Source organism: Tinamus guttatus, unplaced genomic scaffold (assembly GCF_059628265.1).
Source record: "Tinamus guttatus ecotype Peru unplaced genomic scaffold, ASM5962826v1 Tinamus_guttatus_pri_ptg000535l, whole genome shotgun sequence".
Taxonomy (NCBI): Eukaryota; Metazoa; Chordata; class Aves; order Tinamiformes; family Tinamidae; genus Tinamus; species Tinamus guttatus.
The window spans coordinates 929,210-952,360 of record NW_028289069.1 but is presented as its reverse complement, the minus strand read 5'-3'; the positions used below and the strand labels follow the sequence as shown (position 1 = coordinate 952,360).

The following is a 23,151-nucleotide window of genomic DNA, read 5'->3' as shown; positions in this document are numbered from 1 at the left end:
TCTAGACTCAACAGAAAGAACAGGTACTTTGAAGGTGTGACACGATACAGGCTCAGTCAGATAGACATAAAACATCCCATGGAAGGTATTTAAGTACAGCTCTTCTTAGCATGTAGAAAATGAGATGCAAGCATGAAGACCCCCAGGGTTCTTCACCTCTATCTCCCACTACTATCTGTAGAACAAGTACCACCTGCTTCATATCACTGTCCTTCTCATTCCTGCTGCAAAGCCACAGATTTCGCAACATATCATTACATGACAGGGTGTTAGATGCAATCATTCATCAAGTTATTTTGTACTAGGAAGCTGTTAATGAAAAAAATAGTAGAGGTTATCAATTTAAGTTTTTGTTTGTTTTGTTTTAAAATAAAATTCATTTAGTATATAAATATATCTCTTCAGTCAAAATGATGTAATTCTCCAAACTTTCCACAGTAGAAAGTGTACGATGGCAAATATGATGGCAACAAGATTCTAGTCAACAGCACTGCTCAGTGCTTGCTTCTGTCATCAATGTACTGTGTCTGGAAATGTCTTCTCTTCGATTATAACTATAAATAATATATTCTATTTGACAAGTGAGGAGAAGAGACTACCAAAGCTTTATATTTCCCCATCTTTCCTCCTTAATGTGGCTTTCAGGCCTGGGAAAAATGAGTATGCCCTTTTGTTCCTCAGCAGTGTCTTGCACTGGGCGATACAAAGAATGCCAACTTTTCTTTTAAAATAAATAAATATATAAATAAATAAAAAAAAGGGAAAAAGTTTGTGGCAAACTGGGTAAGGGAAAAAAACAGCACAGGAAGAAAGGAAAGGAATTTTCTGAAAATAAACTAAACAGCAAAAAGAACGTTGGAACTTTTCACCTCTGCCTAACACCTTTTACCTATGATACCAAGACTGACCTAAATTGTTAGTATAAGAAAGAAAATAATGTTCACCAAGTGTCTATTAAGGATATACCAGAAGGTTGTTACGGGGCAATTGGAAAAAGTCAGGAGAACATAATGATGATGGTAATGTAGATATGAAACGATTCACTTTTATATAAGAAATAAGAAATATGTGAAAAGGAGCAGACAGGATTAGAGCTGGATCACATTTGTTAATAGTACGTGTCATGTTCTCCCCTTTGAATGCTGATTTGGTAGAACTTGCCCTGAAGGCTGTTTGCACAAGTCTTGCAACTAGAATCCTTAAAAATCCCTTGCATAAACACCACATTTAACAAGGGCTTTGGGCTTTGTTGTTTACAACCTCTTGGTTAATCTGTCATTTGTGTTCTTTGTTTTGAGTTATGATTTACACTTTATTTTTGCTTTTAAATCCTTAAAGGTGTTGTTCGGATATCCAGCAGCTTTACATAATAAAAAGGTACATAATGGCAGGAAAGGAGCCAGCAAGTGATTTTAGCTCAGATTACCAGCTGCATCAGGGCAGATACGTAAATACAGTCTAGGTGGTTAGAAGGGGAAATTGAGGAAGAGACAGATTATACAACTGTCCTGTAGGATCTTTTTATTAAAAAACATCTGCTAGCAAATAGATTATACCAATTGTGTTAATTTACTTTGCGACAGGATGATATTTTACAATTTTCTCCTTAAGTTTAAGGGAACTTTTATTCCTGAGAATTATGAGCCAGTGTGTTGGCTTCATGTAAATTCACCACCGATGTTTGGATAATGGTGGAGAAAAAAAAAGGAATCATTTTGCTGAAAAAATGTAGAAAATGCAGAAACCCCTCACATTCCAGGAAAAAAATGAAAAAATAAAATACTGAATGGCAAGCTGGGTATATTTAATGCTTTGACAGGATTTGGAACTGAATTAGCTTAACAAGAATATTGTTTTAGTAAATTACATGTAACAATCCTGCAAAGTTTCATTGCCATTCTATTTGTGAATTTTCAAGATTTAATTTTTTTTTTACTTACATCATTTGAATGACCGTTAACTAGAAAATGATTCTACTCCTGCAGTTGAATCTACTCCTGCAGTTAAAAATGTAGAAAAGCAAGTACTGATTATATTTGTTCATTAGCCTTTGGTGCATCCAGACTCTAGAAATCACTCAACAGAAGATGGTATTTACTTAGGCAGCTTGATAGCTAAGCTCTTTCAGCTGCTTATTAAGGATTTAGCCTTTTCATTCATCTTATTTAATGAGGTTTCAGCAAGAGAAGGGGTCGCTTAGGTGTTGGGTGGGTGATCTCTGTAGCTAATGACCAGAGTAAGATGACAGATGAGGCCAATGTTCCAGAAATGGATTCAGATCAGGGCTATTAAAAACTTTGGTCGGGGTTCTCCCTGAAGGCTATGCCTGGGAAATGTAAAAGAAAATAACACTTCAGTCTGTAAACCTGAGAGTGGAAGAAAAAAAATCCCTATTATTATTTAATTATAATGTTGTATTTTCTTATTTTGTATTACATTATTTATGTGACATATAACAGCATGTTGTTATGTCTCTGTTCATTTGTCAGAACCAGTCCAGTTTCTTTCTTTCTTGAGGGCAAATGCTTAAGGCTTAATGTTATGATTTTGCATAAGCAAGAGTCTTTTGTTTAGAGCAATAGTAAAGCCAAAGCATAAAAAACTAAATTTCATAATTTTATGAGACAACTTAGTCTCATAGTCATGTATGAAAAGTAATATTTTTCTAGTAATTGTGATTTTAGTGGTGCTTAGCAAGAAGCTAAAGATGTTTTGTTTTATTTTCTTTTGCCATGAAAATGATAAAACACTGATCTTAAGCAAAATTGTGACTCTTCTAAATGGGAATATATCTCATAATGGTTCTGGTTTTTCTTTGTTTATAAATTACCTGATGAAAAGAACAAAACAGATCTATCTAATTTGAAATAGCATGTCATAAATATTCAGGTGGTTGTTGATAGCAAAATAATATTAAGATTAATAGGGAAGAGCAACTAAGTTCTGTCGCCTGTAAATCTAGCAATGTCTTTGGTTTACAGGCAAAATCTTCAGTTTGACTCATAAGCTCTATATTGTGCTTTCACCTAATAACACCTATAGAGTGGCAGTTAATTCCACCTCTCTCTAAAGGAAGAATAAGAAAAGTATATCTAAAAAACATTGTACCTTCATGTTCTTTTAATTTGGAAAGGAAAGAGAGGCAACATGGAGCCAAATCCTGGTGCTGCTAACAGATGATGCAACTTGAAGGTCCAGAGTCTGTTCAGTTGCCCATCCCGACCAAAAAAGGGGTTCTTGTAAAGGCAGTAGGAAGTTTTCTTGCACAGTGTTGAAGGAGTTCCAGTGCACAGTTTGCAAGGTTGAAGCTTCATTTCCTGGTAACAGTGCCCACAAAAGCGAGATGGCTACAGTTCTCTTGCTTTGCTTCTCTTTCTTGAAACTTTTATTTTTCTCCTAATTTCTTTTTTATTCTTCCACCTTCTTTTTTTATTTCTTCTTCTTCTCCCTCTTTGGTTTTCATAATTTCTGCTCCAGCAATGCTTGTTTTACCTGATTTTTTTTCCAGAATGCTTTTGTGTTCCTGGAAATCCAGAAAGAAGGGAACTATCATGTGAATTTCAAAGACTGTGTTCTCTAGAACTTAAAAGCATTGATCTAATATTTATAATTTAATAATTTATTTTTCTGCTCATAGGGATCACACTTTATAGCCAGCCCTATGGGGGAGCCCTCCTGGATGAGGACAAAATGTGAGCAACCTCTTAAAATATACAAAAAGCTACAGTGAGCAGACAGTCCAAACTGTGCAGGCAATAATTCAGATATGTTGCATGCAATAGATGTAGTAACTTGAGAGGTACTTGAGAGTACAAGAGTAACTTGAGAGGTACAGTTGAGTTACAGTGAAATATTTTCTCCAGTCTGTTGTTTATATATCAGATCTGCTGTTTGTGTCAGATCTGCTCGTATGATTTTGTGGAGAAGAATAATGAACTTATTCTGTCCTTGAAAAAGTGTTTGTGAGCAGGTCATTCTCAAATGCACTAACTGCTGGAAATGATTGCCATATTTCTGAAATTTTAACTTGCTGCAAAGCGGAAAATACTGGCAAACGCGCCACTTTAATATTCTCACTTTGAAACACAGACTGTGTTCTCTAATTAATGTATCGTCTTGTAAATTAAGATATCACCTTGTTCCACGTCTCCAATGAGATCCTGAGAGTGTGCAAGCATGGTGTTTGCATGCAAGATTGGGGTCCAAATGTCTATTCTCTTCCTCAGGCAAGACCTGTATTGCACAAACAGATAATAATTACATATTTTGCATATATTATTGTAATAGTTTTTCTTTTTTTTCCTTTTTTCACCACTTGACTTTTGCCCCTAGAATGGAGAACGTTCGTCAGTGTGGCGTAGCACTGTGTATCATGTTGGGTTTCTCTATCCTTACTGCATCCGTTGGAAGCGCAATAGTGAAAGACAGAGTGTCTGGCGCAAAGCGCCTGCAGCACATCACTGGCCTTGGATACAAAACCTACTGGCTTGCAAACTTCTTCTGTGATATGGTACGTACCATGCATGGCAGCATGTGTCTGTGATCTCCTGACTGGTTTGATGTAACTTAGCCAAAGGGGTATGGTCATAGTGATTACTGAAGTAGGATTTTTGATTTGCTTTTCTTCAAACCCAAGAAATTGTTCTCCATTCAGACCTATAAGCAAAGGTGGGGAAATAGGATAGACTTTCTGGCTGGTTCCCAGTTACAGATTTTTTCATCAGCAATATAAATGGATCCAAAGGACTCCTATCTCAGATGGATTCCATGAAATTCTAATCTCTTTTGCAAAGGTGATTTTTTTTAAAGCGAATCTATGGAATTTCTCTAATATATATGAAAAGTGCATGTATATGTCCCTTCTGGGGGACAGAAAAAAGTCTGAAAGATTTTTGCATAATTCATTTGTGATAAGACTTGCTATATCAGTGTGTTTGCAGGAAAATTGAGTTAGGCTATCTACTTCTGGGAAAGGTATAAAGTTGCTATTAGTGGAGAACTTGGGCTTTCCGTGATGGAAACTTAAGAACTGTTTTTAGTAGTAGGAACTCTCCAAGAAAATGGGGCTTCAGCTTGAGAGGTTGCTGTCAGAGGCAGGAGTGAACAGGTGGAATCAACTGATTATTCCAAAGATTTCTGGCTGCAGGAGAGGGGCATAAATCTTGTGCGCTTTGTTTGCACACTAAATGGGGCTGTAGCATAGGCAATGCAAAGGGCTAGATGAACTTCCTTGCCAGGGACAGAGTTTTTCACAGCATTCCCTTCTCATTCAGACTATTCTAAATCTGAAACACTAGAGCATCAGCCATCCATGCTTTAAAATCCGGACTTCTACACTTGAGGAAGCCTGAAGTAAGAGAACATTTATCCAGAAGTTATTTACTTAGGCAGTCAATCTTTGTATTCCCTTTGCTGCCGTTGTGGCAAGCTTCGGTAAGAACTTGATCCTTCATCATTCAGCTTCTCCTTGTGCAGCAAAGCCAGCTCCTTGTTATTTTTTGTTAATCTCTTCCTTTGAAAATGTTCTCACAAATTCAGTATCGTACTGAATGATCAGTCATGATCTGAGAAAGAACAGACTCTGCTTTAAATGCTAATTGTACTGCGGAGCACTTAGGGACTCTTGAACACAGGAATATAGAAACTGTTAAATTTGAAATCCCTCCGCACATTAAGTGTTACAGGTTGTGTCTGGTGTTATTTATAATGTAATCTTTACTGGACTGAAAATGTATTAGATTTATGAAACTACTGTCCTGGGAATCTGCCTGTTCTTGGTGTATTTATGCATGTAACTGGTGTTCATTACTATGTTCCTCAAAAGAAAAATGCATAAATTTCATGACAGATAGAGTTACTTTCTATAGATTAATCTTGTGTCACTGCAAGGGTAAAATTAAGATTTTTATGTTGGCATTTCTACTTTGTGCATTCTAAACTTTTATAACTTACTGCTCTTTTGGGTAACATCTTTAACAGAATTTAATTCTAAAACTTATTTATTTTTAGAGAAAAAAGTCTGTTAAAACATATCAGGACTTAGCATATGTTTTTCAAAACCTTCAGAAAAACTGAAATCTATATCTGTGCAATAAGGTGGCTAATGAACAGGATCAGAATATTACATTTGTGTTTATGTTTTGCTCCATTGTACTTTTCTTAAATCTTTAAAAACAAACATGCTGACAAAGAAACAATGCCCTCTGGGTTAAGTCTGAGGTTTACATTGTACTTCACTATGAAAATGAGTAATTTTACCAATTAGGATATTGGTTTTTATACTCTGAATATTTAGACAGACCTTGATTAATAGTCATTTCTTACTTTTATTGCAGTTGCATCCCAGTCTTGCTATGTTAGAAGAAGGTTAGATGTTGTATCATACACAGAAAGGGAAGCAGTCACTGCCCTACAGAACTCAGAGCAGGTAGAGTGAAGGGAGTAGAGAGCAGATCTTACCCATCCTTCACCTCCTGTTAGATGAGAGCAGAATCCAGCTCTCTTGAGTGCCTGGGTGTGAATCCTCTCTACCAGTTTCATCCTCTGCTAAGTACTTTGCTAACATTGTATCAAGAGACTGTTATCAAATGATTATTAAATGTTGTCTAGTAGCTATAACTCTAAATTCTTTGTCTGTTTCTGTTAGAAGTTGTTGTTTGCTTCATCTGCATGCATTGTCTTTCATTGAAGTCTCTTTTGAAACTGTATCCTTGATAGTCTCCTATGACTGAAGAATCACCTATGACTATGAATCAGTGAAACTGCTGCTCCTGGCTCCTAACCAGTGTATTCACAGTGTAGTTGGGGCTTTGATTGATAGTCACATCTGAATCCTTTATCTGGGAGAATTAGCTTGTTAAACAGACGTATCGAAAAGGTCGGTAGAAATAAAAGTGAGAAAAATATGTTGTTTTTAAATTTGCTAGGGTCAGTTACACATGTACATTTGTGTGTGTAAGGGGGGCAGTTTCACTGCCACTGTGAACTTGGAAGTATCAGTGTTCTTCTGCTCAACGTATAGGGTAATTATACTGCAAATCTGGAAATGTTAAATGGTGAAGCCCTTCTATGCTGAGTAAGACCAATAAGCAATGTTAACCTGCAAGTCCCTTTTTCCTTGTGTTCCTAGCTGTTCTACATGGTTCCAGTTGCCCTGTGTGTTGCTGTCATTACTGCCTTCCAGCTATCAGCCTTTACTTTCCGAGAGAACTTGGCAGCCACTGTTCTCCTGCTGACACTCTTTGGGTATGTGATTGGGAATGTTACTATGGCATTACATCTTGTAAGAAACAAGCAAAAAATCTTTAGGCTTGGTTTGCACCTGCTGCTGGATGCATGATTTTCTGTTGCTGGAAATGGTTATGATTCTGCAAAAGATGGTGAGAAAACAAGTTGAAACATGAGGTTGAAAGCTCCACAGCAACAGGGAGCCTTATACATAAAACACTGGAAGTGTCTCAAGGAAACACTCAGCCTGTATAACAATCATTTACTGTTAGAAATTGATTGTATGTTATCTTCTGGAAAGGTAGTAAAATAATAGCAGTCAGGCCACGATTTCAGTGGATAGCTGTGGAGAATGTCATCAAGAACTGAAGAGGACTGTCTTTTATTGCCATCTACCTCTTACCTACCATCTTACCTCTTTCTGTAATTCTGTAATTTAAAAGAGCTTCGGGAACTTGTATTTCAGAATGCTGGCCAGCCTGGAGCTCTGGACTGGTTGAAGAATCATCTTAGCTGATAGTGTGAGACTGGAAAAGTTCTTCCATCTCACCCTCTCACAAGTTTTATGTGACAAAAAGTTACTATAAAAAAAAAAAAGGAACTTGTTAAACAGAGGGCTAGTTTGTCTATATAATGAGTGTACTCTGGGCTCAGTCTAGCTAATGATCTTACTGTGTGCAGTCCAGGTGATGTGTGAAATGCTGAAGATGAATAATTAACGGATAAGCATTTTGAAGACGAATTGTCTTCCTTATCTCAAGCAACTAATGGTTTCTGTCTTTGTAGGTGGGATTGCATATCCTCAGAGGCAGATGCTTGGATAATGAAATACAACTGTGCTAATTAGGGAATCACAGGGAAAGAGAATAGAAAGGGTCAGGGCATGGCCCATCCAAGGAATAATCTCAGATGAATGATTTAAAAAATGTTACATCTTGAAACTATTGTGTCAAGATTTCATGCCTCCAGTGACTCTTTTTGGAGGACTGTTTCAGAATCTCAGAATCTGAGTGCATTCTGCTGACTTCTGGCCTACGTTTGTTTGGAGCCATGCCTGATGTGTCATTAAACATCTTTTGCTAGGTCAAGCAACATGTCTCAAGGACACTCCATATCATAAACTTCAGAGTTGCCACTCTTCCTCTTTCACCCACTGATCATCCTAACTAAATACGAAATGTGATGAAGCATCTTATGGCCATTTCATCTTTCTCTATCACTGTGCATTGTATATTTAATTCTCACTTAACTGCATTCCATAATGCATTTCTTGTATTTTGAAATTGCATTTTTCTCTTTGAAGTACACTTGTGCAACTTTTGTCATCTAGAATAAAGGCAGAAATAGTCCAATTATATCAAAAAAGTCAAACCACACACCAGAAAAGTGTATGCTTGAAGGAATACTCAACAAGTTCCTAGTGTACTACTTCAAAGCAGATTTACTAGTGCTTTAAAAGATTTAGTCTCATAATTAGACTGCATTTATTTTCCTCTTAGTAGTAGCAATGCTGTTTTTAAGCACTTTTGTACAATATGCTCTAACTCTACTGCTCACAAAATAACGAATTATAGCTAAAGTTGAAGCTGACTTTTGCAGTCAGGAAGTAAGGGTTAGGAAATGAAGATAGGCTTGACTGGCAGTCAAGTTATAAAGTTATATGATGTGCTTCAACATCCTACAACAATATATTTGAAAAAATCTTACTCTCTCCTTAGCAGCTATAAGTGAACAACTTAAATTTTCCTTTCGTTTATGTTGGTGTAACATCACTTTAAATCATGTCTCTCTCGTCAGCTCTATTTCTAAAGTGGGCTTATCCTGTATTTACACTGTTGTAATTCAGAGCAAAACTTAGAGCTGTGATTTCCGTATGTGCAAGAGGGGAAGAATGTATGTGTGATTCAAACTGTCACTAGGATGCTAAAAAATATCTTGAACACTCTTAACAATCTTCCTTTGAGACCCTAGTCAAGTCACTCAGTCTTTATGTTGTTGTAAACTCTGGGTAACATCAATATTACTTCACAGCAGGATTGGAAAATTTGCTTCCTAAGGTTTCAGTGTTCTCAGATGACTAAAGTTTGTCTATAAAACACAAAACACTGAGCTGAAAAGGGACTTTTATGGCTCATAGGCCATAGGCTAAACTACTCTCTAATGCACTGAAGTCACAGATTTTTGATTAGTTGCTCTGCCATTGATAATTATTTTAGTAACAATGTATACACATATTAAGAGTATAAAAAAATACTACTCATATTTTTGGCCATGCATTAGTGTGTGCTGACTCCTGTGGTCCTTGAAGTCTATATGCTATTGGTTTTTCTGCTAGGGATGTCCCGCACTAATGGAAAGCTAGTTTCCTTCACGTGGCACTTCAAACTCATCTCATTTGTCTGGGATATATTTTAGCCTAGACACTGTCTCACTGTTATTAATAGAAAATATGACTTCTACATTTTGGATGGGCAGCAACTGACATGACTGAGCTCAGGATTCCTTCCCCATTACTTTAAATATTTGCACAGAAGATAGTGTAACTAGGAACCCCTTGTCCTGCTACTGTTGTGCTGTGTGGCAACTCTGGACTCATTTTTTATGGCAAACACTCTACTAACTGACCATCTGCTGTGATAGTTTATAATGCTTACATAAATTTAAGATGACTTCACTGACATAATTCAATTCTCAGTTCAGTGCTTAGAACTGCCAGTTCGCTGGCGGTGTTTATACCAGCTCAATGATTTATGGTCGCAACAAATGGTTGCTCAGCATCTATGGTTTAGTTTTCGAATATTTGGTTGTAACTTCAACTGTATCTCTGTGCAATAGGATTGCTACAAGTTGCATGGTTTAGTGATTATTTAGAAATTAGGGTTGTGAGCTTTCTGGAAGAGTGAAAGCAAAAATATGCAGTTGATAAAAATGGAACGTGTCTGCTAATCATAACATAGCTCCTAAGTATGCATCTACAGAGTAATAAGGTAAGCTGGTCAGGAAAATATATTGCAAACTTGCCAGTCCTTCTCAGTGGTGGAAATGCTCTCATACCTTAGAAACAGGGAGTAATCTTTGTTCTTTCTCTTATTATATTATGTTGTATTATATTATACTTCCTTTTTTTTTTGGTTGTTTTTTTTTTCTCTTTTGAAGGCTGAAACATATTTTTTGTAAAAAGGCTTTATTTTGTTTTGTGTTTTTAACTTGTTTCAGATATGCAACTCTACCATGGATGTATCTTGTATCCAGATTTTTCTCAAGTTCAGATATAGCTTTTATTTCTTACATCTCCTTAAACTTTGTGTTTGGCCTTTGCACGATGCTGGTGACTCTCTTACCTCGTTTGTTGGCTATAATTTCTAAAGTGCAGGTCAGTATAAACTTTAGCTTTATGTTTAGTTGTGAGAGGTATATATGCGCACATATGTGTATATGTACATACATATATGCATATATACATCTGCACATATATATATGTACATAACACTTTTTCCAACCAAAGAACACGTGTATTAAACATGTTTGATTTTTCTGTGTCTGTGTATACTGTACTTCTTGCTACCATGTTTAAGTCTGCAATTCTAAGTTGTTTATAGAAAAAGAAGAAAAAAGGTGAATTCTAATAATGGAAAAGCAGCTTTAATTGAAACCTTGACATTTTTCCAGACCATTAAGTTGTAATTTGTACATAATGGGAGCTGTTCTGGTGCATTGAATAGATTATATGTATTGTGAAATGTGTTTGAAAAATATTGACATAAGAGATAAGCTGCTTATTCTTAGGATCTGTAGTGTGCTATATTGAATAGTAAATATGCATTCTCACTCCATGTAAGAAATTACCATTATTCATAATGGTAATTAAGCAAGCCGATGGAGAAGGAGAGATCCAGACCATGTATGTTTGTATATCTATGCATATTCCACATGAAAAAAATATTGACGTTTCAAGCCAAATCTGGGAAATATGTCACTCAACTTTGGAAGCAGATTTGATGCTGAGTAGGGTTAAGAATGTGATTTTAAGTGGATAGCATTTAAATATTAAAATTTTAACACCAGAGAGTTAAATACTTAGCCACACTCATTCTGTGTTGCTTCTGTACTGCAGACCACATTACGTGGTAGGGTGCACTGTAATTCTTGTCAAATACCAATTTACTGGTTAGCAGAGGGATAGTGTAGTTCCTCAGCATTGCCTAGTGTGTTGGCAGTGCTCCTGGTTCTGTGACAGGGAACAGACACAAGGCTAAACACAAGTGTTGTGGTTACATCTACCCTACTTCCAGGTTCTAAATATAAAGCTGCTTACATGGTTTTGTTTTGTTTTTCTTTTCCCCCTCTGGCACCATCTTCTATTTAGTAACTATGCTGAAAACCCATGCTAGCTTTATAAGTGTGCTTAATAAACTGTTGGAGAAAACTAATTTTTTCTCTCCTTTTTCTTTTCTTTTTTTTTCTTTTTCTTTTTTTTTCTTTTTTGTTCACTGAATCTTAATACAGAGTTTTCAGAGTGTCTACAAGATCCTTAAATGGGCATTTATTATATTCCCACAATTCTGCTTAGGGCAAGGTTTGATAGAACTTTCCTACAATCAGATCAAGTTTGACCTGACCAGCAGGTTTGGAATAGACTCGTACGTGAGCCCGTTTGAGATGAACTTTCTCGGGTGGATTTTTGTGGAAATGGCCCTACAAGGAACGTTTCTTCTTCTTTTACGGATTTTTCTTCATTGGGATCTCCTCCAAAAAGCAAGGTATAGAGTGTATTATCATTTGTGTTCTTTGAGAATGGGCACTTCACAATTTCTTGAAGAAAGAAAATCATGGAATCATTTGTTCCTCTGATGAAGTTATGTTACATGTTCTATTTCTGTACTATTCTTGGTCATGAATCCATAGAATGAATACCTCAAAAGACAGGCTGGTAGTACGAAAGGGAATTTATTCGATTAACTTTTAAACTATGCAATTTGGCTTTAGTTTAGGTTCAGTGGTTTCATCTAAAAGGAAACGTTTCTAGTGTAATTATGTTTTAGATATTACATTTTAGTTATTTTCTCTATTTTTTTTATTTCTGTTCCCCAAAAATGGGGTATCCTGGAATGCTTTCCTTTTCACCTTGGTTTTTTTTTCTTCTCCCCGCCCCGCCCCCCGGTGTAGTCTGGCTGGTAACTTATCAAACTTCTTCCACAGTGTCTGCCTCATTTTTTGGCACCATTTTTTTCCAGAGGGACCTCAGGTGTTTTCCTCATCAAATTTCTGCAAGGTATAGCTGTAACAAGGTTAAGCAGATGCCTCCAAACATCTGATAAGCTTCCAGCCATGTGAAGGTAGTGTGCATGTATGCTTGGTCATCTGAACAGAAACAGCACAAATATCCCTTGATATGACAGGCATGTTTAGGACCAAAAAAAAAAAAAGGACCGCGTAGAAGGAGAAAGGGTAGGCTCTAGGACCCATCAGAGAAGTTAGGCTATCTACTTTTTTTATGGGATCACAGGCAGCACCATGGTACAGTGGGCCCACTGCAGATTCTGGTAGGTCTGTTTTATGTATGGATTTATACAGCACGGATCAGCAGGGAACTGTTCAGCTTGTCCGATGTTGCTCGAGAGCAGAAGGGAAGATACGCGGCTTCCAGGTCTACACTTTGTTTGAGCTGTGTCCTTTTCTGAGTTACACTCTTCGTTTAGACGGGATGACACTGCCTAAACCTTAGCACTGGTACCACTTGAGATCTGCTGGCCCCACTCTCACCTCAGAAGGGCTGAGGTCTCCTGCATGTCTCATGCTGTTTTGCTGGCCCCTGGAGGGTGCTTCAGATGGCCTACTCGAATGGGCACTGCTTGCCCACATTTAGGCAACTGAATCAAATCCCGTGTGCCTTCTACTGTGGGTCTGTTTTTTCCAGGAAGTTGTTGCAAATTGTATGGAGATTGAGCTTTGTGCTTCCAGCTTTTCTAGCAGCTTTTCTTCCAGCTATTGCTTTTCTTTCAGCTTGTCATGGCATCAGGGCTTTAGTTAGACTTTCATGTTGAAAATGGACCAGAGTCCTGCTTCTACTTTGATACCTATTTTACTTATATCACAAAAGAAGGTAGTCTTTTTGTAGTCACCTTCTTTCTTAAGAAGGCTTTACTATTTGCTTATTTCAGTTCACTCAAGTGTTATGTTTGCTTCCAAGTTATTTCATCCAGATGGTTCTATGCCCCCATGCTTCCATTTTGAAAGAACCTCCACATTTCATTATTTCATTTCTGACTTAAATTCTTTTTTGATGTGGAGTTTCATGTTGGCCCAATGTCACCATTCATGTTTGCTTTGAAGAGTGTAGTTGCATTTTAGAAAGGGGAGAAAAGAAATATGAATATGGCATGTAAATTAGTGAAAAATTCAGGAAAAAAAATGCTTGCAGTTACAGTTTGTCTTGGTTTCTGCTGAGATTTGATCACTGAACTTTAAGGGATCACAATCAGGGAAATAAAGCAGAGTACAGCAGTGTCCAATTTGCCATGTGACGTTTGTTGTCATCTTCAGTTGTAGAAGTCAGTGTTCAGTTAGCAGCATGGTCAACATTTCAGAAGATACTGATGTAGAAATGGAGCGGCAGCGACTCTTTGGTGGAAGAACGGCTAATGACATCCTACTGCTGTACAACCTCAGGAAGTGCTATGGAGGGTTCAATAAGAAGAATGCAGCTGTCGAAAACATCAGCCTGGGAATACCAAAGGGAGAGGTAAAGAGGTCTTTTGTCTTTTTTTCTTTTCAAAAGGAGGTTTGATTTTGAACGATTGTTAAAGCACATTCAGCATGTCGGCAATCAAAGCTCTGAAGATAGCAGCTGAACACTTTCAATTGTGGTAATTTCTGAAAATCAATAGCAATATAGAAGTAAAGCTGTGATGATATTTGAGAAGCAGCTGTTCAGTGGCTGATAGATTTTTTTGACTGATTTGGTGTATGAGCCTTAATTTTTTTCTTGTTATTTCTCTTTACGAAGTTAGAGTTTTATGAGCTAACATTAAAAAAAAAAAAAAAAAAAAGGTAGTGTGGTGACTTCAGTGCCCAAAGAGAAAGTCAAGAGCATCTAGCTCAGTCACAAGCTGTGCACAGAATCCTTAATTTATCCTCAAGGCCCTACTGAAATCATCATCATTACTGAAATCTGTCAGTAAGAAAGTTCATAAAGCAAGCATTAAGACTTGTATTTATTTTCTGTGGAAAAGGAAGTGTACATTTTATATATATATATATATGTATATGCAGTGTCTTAAAGGTATCAGACAAGAAATAAGAAAGGGAAGGAAACACTGGAGATCAATATTGCTTATATTTCAGAGCAGCAGATGGATAGCAGTTTTTCACTCTTGTTTCCCTTTTATTCCTGGTTAGTGCTTTGGTCTTCTGGGAACAAACGGAGCTGGGAAAAGCACCACGTTTAAGATGCTGACTGGAGATATCATCCCATCTGCTGGGCGTGCTGTTATCAGGACTCCTACAGGGTAAATAACACAGGGTTTGATCAGAATAGTGCTAACAGATAATGCCAATGATTGAACACTCAGGATGCCTCGAGTCCTATACTCTAAGGACTTTTTTTGTTGCCTTTAAAATGTATATGATGTTATTACTTGGGGCGGGGGGGTGGAGAAGAGGGAAGAGACAAGGTTGCTGATTAGGTTAAGCAATTTAGCACTGTTTAATCCTGTGTGGCAGCTTAGTTGAGAACAAGCCTATTAGGTAGAAAAAGACCAGTCTTAATAGGCATTCTTATTTAATCTGAAAAAAATATTAATCTTCCCAGGAAAATTGAAGGGGAAGTAGAGTTATTTTTGAGTCAAACCAAAGTGAGTGTGCACACGGGAGTGCACCGCCACATGTGTGCACATCTGTCAATTCCCCAGATGCCTCTCAAAAATTGTTAGGCATTTGTAAGGACTCACTAAAGTGATTACCTTTGGAAATGTGATCCGTAAGAGAATTAGATGTGAGCTATACAGTGGTTATACAGACACTTAGATACTTGCTTTCATTTATGCCTGAAGGTCATTTGCTCCAAACTCCTGCTGAAACTCAGTGTTTTATGGGCATGTATGTCAGAATGCACATGCCTTTATGGATTTTGTATAGTTTCATCTGTACAACACGGCACTAGTCTTTGTTGGAAATCTGCACGCTGTCTAAAATGGAATGTGGAAATCCCACAGAGCAAATGATTTGATCTGATCTGGCAGTTCCAATATTTTAATATCTACTTGAAAGCAAGTCTGCTTACAGAGTTTTAAAAATGAGTCCTAGGAATTACATTATGCTTGCTAAGTACATGAATTATGTTATCAGCACTCCTAAACATAACTATTCAAAAAAAAAGTGCTCTATTCCTTTACTTAGAGATATTGGTAGTATACTTGTGGCTAAACACTTTTTTTTTTTTTTCTCAGATCAAGTTTAATTTGCTATTGGCATTCCACAACAGGTTTGAGTACGCAGTAATATCTATTTCTGGCTACATAATGACATAATATTTGTAGCATTTGTAGTGGGTAGGTGCTACCCGCTCTCCTTGCACGTTTTGTGTGCTACTTTTATTTCCCCCATCTGTAATGTATTTTATAAATAAAACATGAAAGCACAGTTTGAGGTGCATATACTAACGCATGGGTAAAGAAATGTGACACAGCTAGAAGAATAGATGGACACCTTTGAGTGTCCGAAATACTCTTGACAACATTAAATATCACTCTATATTATGGTGTCAATCCAGGTTACAGGTTTAAAGTTTCCTGAGAGGCTGAAGATGTAAGCATATAACTGAATATTAAATTCATACTTCTGTGTTCTCAAGACTTATTGCTAATCTGTTTGAACACTGTAAAGGCTGCATTCTCAAATAGGAGCTACTGTTGAGCAGTAACTAAGCTTGGGAAAATGAGCAACCTTAAAGCAGGGAGAAGGCTTCTGTGTCTTCTTAGACTTTGTTGATTTTTTTGTGTGTGTCTTGGCCACTGCTGCTAAGTAATAAGCTTCAGAACAGAGCAATAAAACTAACTTTAAGATTTATAGTGCTCCAGGAGCACAGCTCATCAATACAGGCAAAATTCTTCGACTCCTCGGTGGGATTATACCCATAAATATACCATGAGTCTGGAGATCCCTTCTTCTGCAGTTGAACTGCTGTTAAAGAAACCCATCCAAGGTAGAATAACATTTTTGAATGTAATTGATTTATAACCTCAAGGCAAAAAAAAAAAGGTGATGGCTATCATCTGTGATCCACTTCAGTGAAGACATTTTGTAAAACAGTGAGAAGATATGAAGATGCTTGAGGTAGGGAGGATTGGACATCATAGACATTTTGTTCTATTCTAGGTATTACTATTTTCTTTTTCACCAGTGGTCAGATTTTTACTGCTTACTGCTTTTTACTGCTTGGGATATTAAGATCCCAAACAATGCAATGGAAAAATATATATTAAAAAAATTGTCTTGGACATCTTTTAGTTTCAGATGTCTCTAAATGGCACTTGTTAGTTACCACTTTAATGAACAATTGTTAAAATGAAATGACTATGACTGAGTCTTAAGTCTTTGCTACCACATGTAATTCAGTATTTAGAAGTAAAAACAACATGAAAGTTCATGAAGTCATGGAAATGTTTCCGTTCCTCTAGTTTGCTGGACAGTGCTATAAGGCTTCTGAGGAATATATAAGCATATATGTTCAAGTATATGTTCACTATATAACTTGTTAAAGGAGAAAGTTATATGTATCTTTCATAAATCATTCTTTTCTGAATTTAAAATTCTGTTTGCTACTGGTAAATGAATATGTATGTCTTTATAATGCATGAAGGAACATGGCTCTTTCATACTTGCATATCAGGTGCCTGCGGGGTTTTAGGTCGATTGATATGTACCTAGACCCTCATGGGAGACATGAATGGAGGAAGGGGGCTAGAATGGCAAGAAGTCTTCTGCTTTTCTCGTTCTAGCAGCATGCACAAAGGCCAGGTATTCCTAGTGCACAAAAAAAGAGGAGAAAGCCCATGAAACTGTTGCTGCTCACAGCTGCAGAGAGCTTGATGGTCTGCAGATCTAGATTTCTTTCATTTAAAGCCTATGTCATGACACAGTCCCTGTAGAGGGACCTCTTATAGCAATTCCTGTTTAATTTGGGAAGCAGCTTAGATCATAGAATCATTAAGGTTGGAAGGGACCTCTAGAGGTCATCTAGTACAACACCCCTGCACACACAGGGTTGCCAAGAGCTTGTGACACCCGGCTGCGTCCAAGCGGGTTTTGAAGATCTCCAGAGAAGGAGATTCCACAACCTCTCTGGGCAGCCTGTCCCAGTGCTCCGTCACCCTCACTCTTAGGAAATTTTTCTTTACATTCCTGTGGAACTTTTGATGCTTCAGTTTCCGGCTGTTTCCTCTAGTTCTGTCAGTGGCCACCACTGAAAAGAGACCAGCACCATCCTCCTCACTGCCTCCCTTCAGGTACTTACAGACACTGATTAGATCCCCTCTCAGCCTTCTCTTCTTCAGGCTGAACAGACCCAGCTCTCAGCCTCTCCTCATAGGGCAGATGTTCCAGGCCCCTGATCATCCCTGTAGCCCTGCGCTGGACTCTCTCCAGCAGCTCCACATCCCTCTTGTACTGTGGGGCCCAGAACTGGACACAATACTCCAGATGTGGCCTCACCAGGGCTGAGTAGAGGGGCAGGATCACCTCCCTCGACCTGCTGGAGACGCTCTTCTTAATGCACCCCAATATGGGAATCCCACCCCAATGGGAATTGGCCTTCTTGGCCACGAGGGCACACTGCTGCCTCATGGTCAACTTGTCATCCACCATGATGCCCAGGTCCTTCTCTGCAGAGCTGCTCTCCAGAAAGTCAGTCCCCAACCTGTACTGGTGTCTGGGGTTATTCCTCCCCAGGTCCAAGACCTTGCACTTGGCTTTGTTGAATTTCATGAGGTTTCTCACCGCCTAGTTGCCTAGCCTTCTAGGTCATTGATGAACAGGACTGGACTGAGGACTGACGTCTGGGGGACACCACTAGCTACAGACCTCCAACTAAACTCGGCACCGCTGATCACAGCCCTCTGGGCTCTGCCATCCAGCCAGTTCCTAATCCACCTCACTGTCCACTCATCTACCCCACACTTCCAAAGCTTGCCCAGGAGGATGTTGTGAGGGACGGTGTCAAAAGCCTTGGTGAAATCCAGATATGTGACATCCACCGCTCTCCCCTCATCTACCCAGCCGGCAGGTTAGTCAAACATGATTTCCCCTTGGTGAATCCATGCTGACTACTCCTGAGCAGCTTCTTGTCCTCCACATGTTTGGAGACAACAGCCAGGATGAGCTGCTCCAGGACTTTTCCAGGGATGGAGGTGAGGCTCACTGGCCTGTAGTTGCCTGGGTCCTCCTCCTTGCCGTTTTTGAAGACTGGCGTGACATTGGCTTTCTTCCAGTCTTCTGGCACCTCCCTCATTCTCCAGGATCTTTCAAGGATGATGGAGAGCAGCTTAGCAATAACATCTGCCAGCTCCCGCAGCACTCTTGGGTGCTTCCCATCAGGACCCATGGATTTGTGGATGTCAAGTTTCTCCATGTGCTCTCTGACCCAATCTTCCTCTACCCAGGGCAAGTCTTCCTCTCTCCAGGCACCTCCTCTGGTTTCTAGGGTCTGGGATTCCAGAGGGCTGCCCTTGGTAAACACTGAAGTGAAGAAGGCGTTCAGTACCTCTGCTTTTTCGGTATGTTTGATAACGAGGGCACCCACACTGTTCACCAGTGGGCCCACATTTTGCCTGATCTTCCTTTTACCATTGATATATTTGAAAAAGCTCTTATTATTATTTTTAACATCCGTTGCCAGATTTAATTCCAGTTGTGCCTTGGCTTTCCTCATCACATCCCTGCATTCTCTGACAACATTCCTGTATTCCTCCCAAGGACCCTGTCCTTTTTTCCACTTTCTCTGTAATGCCTTCTTCTGTTTGAGTTTTTCCAGCAGCTCCTTGCTCTTCCACAGAGGCCTCCTGCCCCCTCTGCCTGACTTGTTACTCAAAGGGACGCACTGTTCCTGGGCGTGGAAGAAGCGCTGCTTGAATACTGACCAGCTCTCTTGGGCCCCCTCTTCCTTCTAGAGCCCATGGGATTCTTCCGAGGAGGTCTCTGAAGAGGCCAAAGTTGGCCGTCCCGAAGTCTATGGTTGCAAACTCAATCCTAAACTCAACCAGCTCATGGTCACTGCAGCTGAGGCTAGATATAGATCCCATCTATCTTGAGTTTGATTTGAAACAGCACTACTTTTTGTTTACTTTAATGATTGATAATGATTGATAAAAAAATAGCTTATTCTTAAGAACCTTAGATAAATTGGGGCTGCTCTTTTTAAAATAAAAATAAAAATGAAAAAAAAAAGCCTAGAAAAATGCACAAAAGCTAGATGTTATATAATGCTTTCCAGTATTATTTGGGTTCAACTAGGCTGGGCATTGCTAATGCAAAACATGAATGTTTATTAAGTGCTAGAAACAAATTTAATTCTGCATATGAGAGTCTCTTGGCATTCTCTTTTGGGGAGTAGACAATATTATTTTTGGGAAGGGCAGGACTCTGATCTGTTTTTATTGAGCTTTTTTGGTTTGATACATCACAAGTTAGTATTTTAAATGGAGTATATGCTTAAACTCTGGATATTACAGCTTAAATGCGAAATGCATGTTATAGTACCCAAGCTGAGCTGCATTTTTAAAATTTTCATATTCTTTCTTCATAAGGCTTTTATGCAGCTTCTAGCCTTTGTAGTCCCATTCTAGTTGTAACTGTGCTCTCATAAACAACCTCCAGTAAGAGAAATAAAAGGAAGTTATTACCAGCCAAAGCCAATCTTGTGAAGATAATAGCAAAATGTTATTTAGAGGTGATTTTTGCCAGGTTTTTTGTTATTTTATATACCTTATTAACACTGCCATTATCAGTGTCGTATCTGCCCAGATGAAACATAAAAATAATTACCACATAGAGCCCGTGGCGCCATGTTAGGGATACTTGCAACACCAGTATTAATGAATGCTGAAGGAAGAAGCAGTGCTGAAACAGTTACTCTGGAAGATGTGGAAATGAAATTCTGGTGATGAAGTATCACCAATCCCTCTGATAAAGGTCAGAAATGTTAAAAGCAGAAAGGAAAATGGTTACCAAAACAAGGCTTTAATGCTTATCTGCATTTATAAAGAACAGTGCTCCAAGACCTCAGGAAGCTGGCTTTTGAACAACACCGATGCAAGTGTAGTTCTCAAGCATCAGTATGAATAATAGTTGACTGCATGGTCTCCTTGACATTTCGAGGGCTTTTTGCATTCTCTCAAGTGCAGCTGTTCCTCTTTGGGGGTACAAATGGACTCAGATTAGCCTATGCTTGGCTCTGCTGCCATGACTAGGTTGACACCTGTTACCTGAGCTGGCTAACTGAAAGCTAGGTTGGAAATCTTTAAGCCTGTATGTGGTTACTTTTTCAATCAAAGAGCTTGAATTAAGATCTGTGCTAAATATATACTGCCAAAAGCTGATAATTACCAAAGCAGTACAAGAAAGGAGAGCAAAGTGAACCCTTGTAATCTATGAATTGCTCCTGGGCTGATATATGGGCAGATGTGATACATTCTACTATTTTGCAGTCATTTTTATTGGAATCTTCTGATCAGAGTTGATTTTAAGCTCTTACATGGAGCAGTCTCACTTGCCATGGAGGAATAAATAGGGTGGGCCCTGCCTTGTTAATAAATTGCCCCACTAAGGCCCAAAGCATTTAGCACACTTTCTTATGTGATTAATTAATATTCCATGAAATTGCAACTTCCTTGTGCAAGAGACCCTCCACTACAGCAACTCTCCATTCAACTTGAATTAAAAGTCAGTTATCTCTTTTGTTGGATTATGAAGTCATAGGACCAAAGAAGAGTAAGAAAGTAAAATATTTCTCTATAGCTAAAATGTGAGCTCTTTTGATAGTTATGATATTCAACTTGATAAATAATTAAAAGTGTAATTTAAATAGCTTTACTTGAAAGGCAGAATAAATTTGCATCAATATAATGGGTGAGATGACTGTTGTTACACTGTATATCAGTATAATTAGTTTAATTATAATTAAGCTATAGTTACATTAATTATATTTTTAACCTTGATTTTTTATGATGTTAATTGAGCATTAGTATGCACTGCATTGAATGTGCAGTTATAAGCACAATGGAATGTCTAACTACTTTTGCAGTTTGTAGATATATATTTCATTTTGACTAATTAATGGAATTTTTCTCTTTACTGAAGCCATTTTGAGTACCTTATATATCATTGCTTTTATTTTAACTGCTCTCATGCAAAAAAAAAAAAAAAAACTGAAGGTAAGTATGCAGCAGAGTCAATAGTAAAACAAATTTTTAAAAACAGCCAAAAGACAGATATTAGTGAAGGTACTGAGCTGTTGCTAGGAAGTTGATGCCTCTGAATGTCAAGCCACAGCTACCTAGGCTGTGCTGCAGGTAACCACTGTAACAAATAGGGACCAAATCTCTCTGTATTAACCTGTCTCTCAGAAACCACCTGCCCAATTCACATGAGGAGGAGGAGCAGGTATTATCCAAGATTGTTCCACTGTTTCTAGTGTAGTGTTTCCCAGTGTCATCAAAGCCTTTGTCGCTGGAGTGACCCTATCGTGGCTGGCATCAGATTTCAGAGGTACTGAAACACACAACAGAAATGGTTTGAAGAAAAAGGTCTTAAAATGATTATAAAGGAAAAGCTCTGAATCTAAAATTTATCCTTGCTGAGGTTACTAAGAATACTTTGCCTTGCAAGGCTCTAATTTGCTTTCTGCAGTTGTCCGAATCTTTGCAAGATGAGAACTCTGATCTAACAGAAGTCTCCCTGTGTCCTGGATGATTTTGAAAAATGCTTTGCACTGAAGTATCATCACTCTCCCTGTATAAAAAGGAGACTAAAGCATTTAGGCAGGGGAGGAGATATAAATTTTTCCACATTTCAAGTGACAGACTCAGCTACTCTTCTTAATGATGACAAACATTCTACTGACCTTTTCAAATAGTGAAGCAAAAATATAATATTGCAATTTTAAATTTGCATTCAACATAGGAAGTGTTCTCAACATATTCTGTTCGTTCCATCAGTTTGGCTTTACAAGAAAAAATTAGTGGTAAATGGAGAGACTAAGCATGACAATGTGGCCCAAAAATTAAGTCATCACTAGGAAGGAGAAGACTGATGTTCTATTTCAGTCCCAATGTCTTAACTAGATCAGAACATGTAACTGGTTCTCTACAGAATTTAAAGATAACTATTACTCAGTGTTTTAATGATGACACAGAAAGTCTTGTTTCAGGAAAAAATACCTCTTTTCCTGCATATGCTTTTTACCTATTGTACTGGCATTTATTATGACTGCTGCTGTATTCAGTTACTACAGACAAAAAGACTGAGAGGTTGGAATCTGTAATGATATATTCTTTCTCTCTCTATTCATAAAACAAATAGTTTCTTTTTTTTTCCTGTCTCTCGTTGTTTACATGAATGGCCTAATGAGAAATGCTAGTAGGCTGGTAATAAAAGGGCAGAAAAGACATCTGTTTTTCTCTAGCTTGAGGAAAAAAAAATCATATTGTTGCTGTATATTAATTGATCTTTGAGGAAAATGTAATATGTATTTGTACTTTGATTTCAATGAAATAATACATTAAGTCGTTTCTTAAAGAGGAGGAAGAGCATAAACAGTATAATAAATACCAATAATTTTATTTTAAGTGAACCACCATGTCATGACAAGATTTTTTTTCCTCTTATAATACCACAAGTACTTGAAAAGTTCATTTTACCTATGCACATGAA

General features: G+C 38.0%; 1 protein-coding gene across 1 annotated transcript in view; it reads left to right on the top strand.

The window, feature by feature from the left end:
• The window catches only part of ABCA13 (ATP binding cassette subfamily A member 13), a 176,273-nt gene that overhangs the window by 117,084 nt on the left and 36,038 nt on the right, over nt 1-23,151 (top strand). The window contains exons 47-53 of the mRNA XM_088534081.1: nt 3,638-3,692; nt 4,333-4,510; nt 7,130-7,245; nt 10,444-10,600; nt 11,734-11,987; nt 13,777-13,969; nt 14,626-14,735. Of these exons, the coding sequence (XP_088390207.1) occupies nt 3,638-3,692; nt 4,333-4,510; nt 7,130-7,245; nt 10,444-10,600; nt 11,734-11,987; nt 13,777-13,969; nt 14,626-14,735 (1,063 nt within the window). The remainder of the gene's footprint in view (nt 1-3,637; nt 3,693-4,332; nt 4,511-7,129; nt 7,246-10,443; nt 10,601-11,733; nt 11,988-13,776; nt 13,970-14,625; nt 14,736-23,151) is intronic.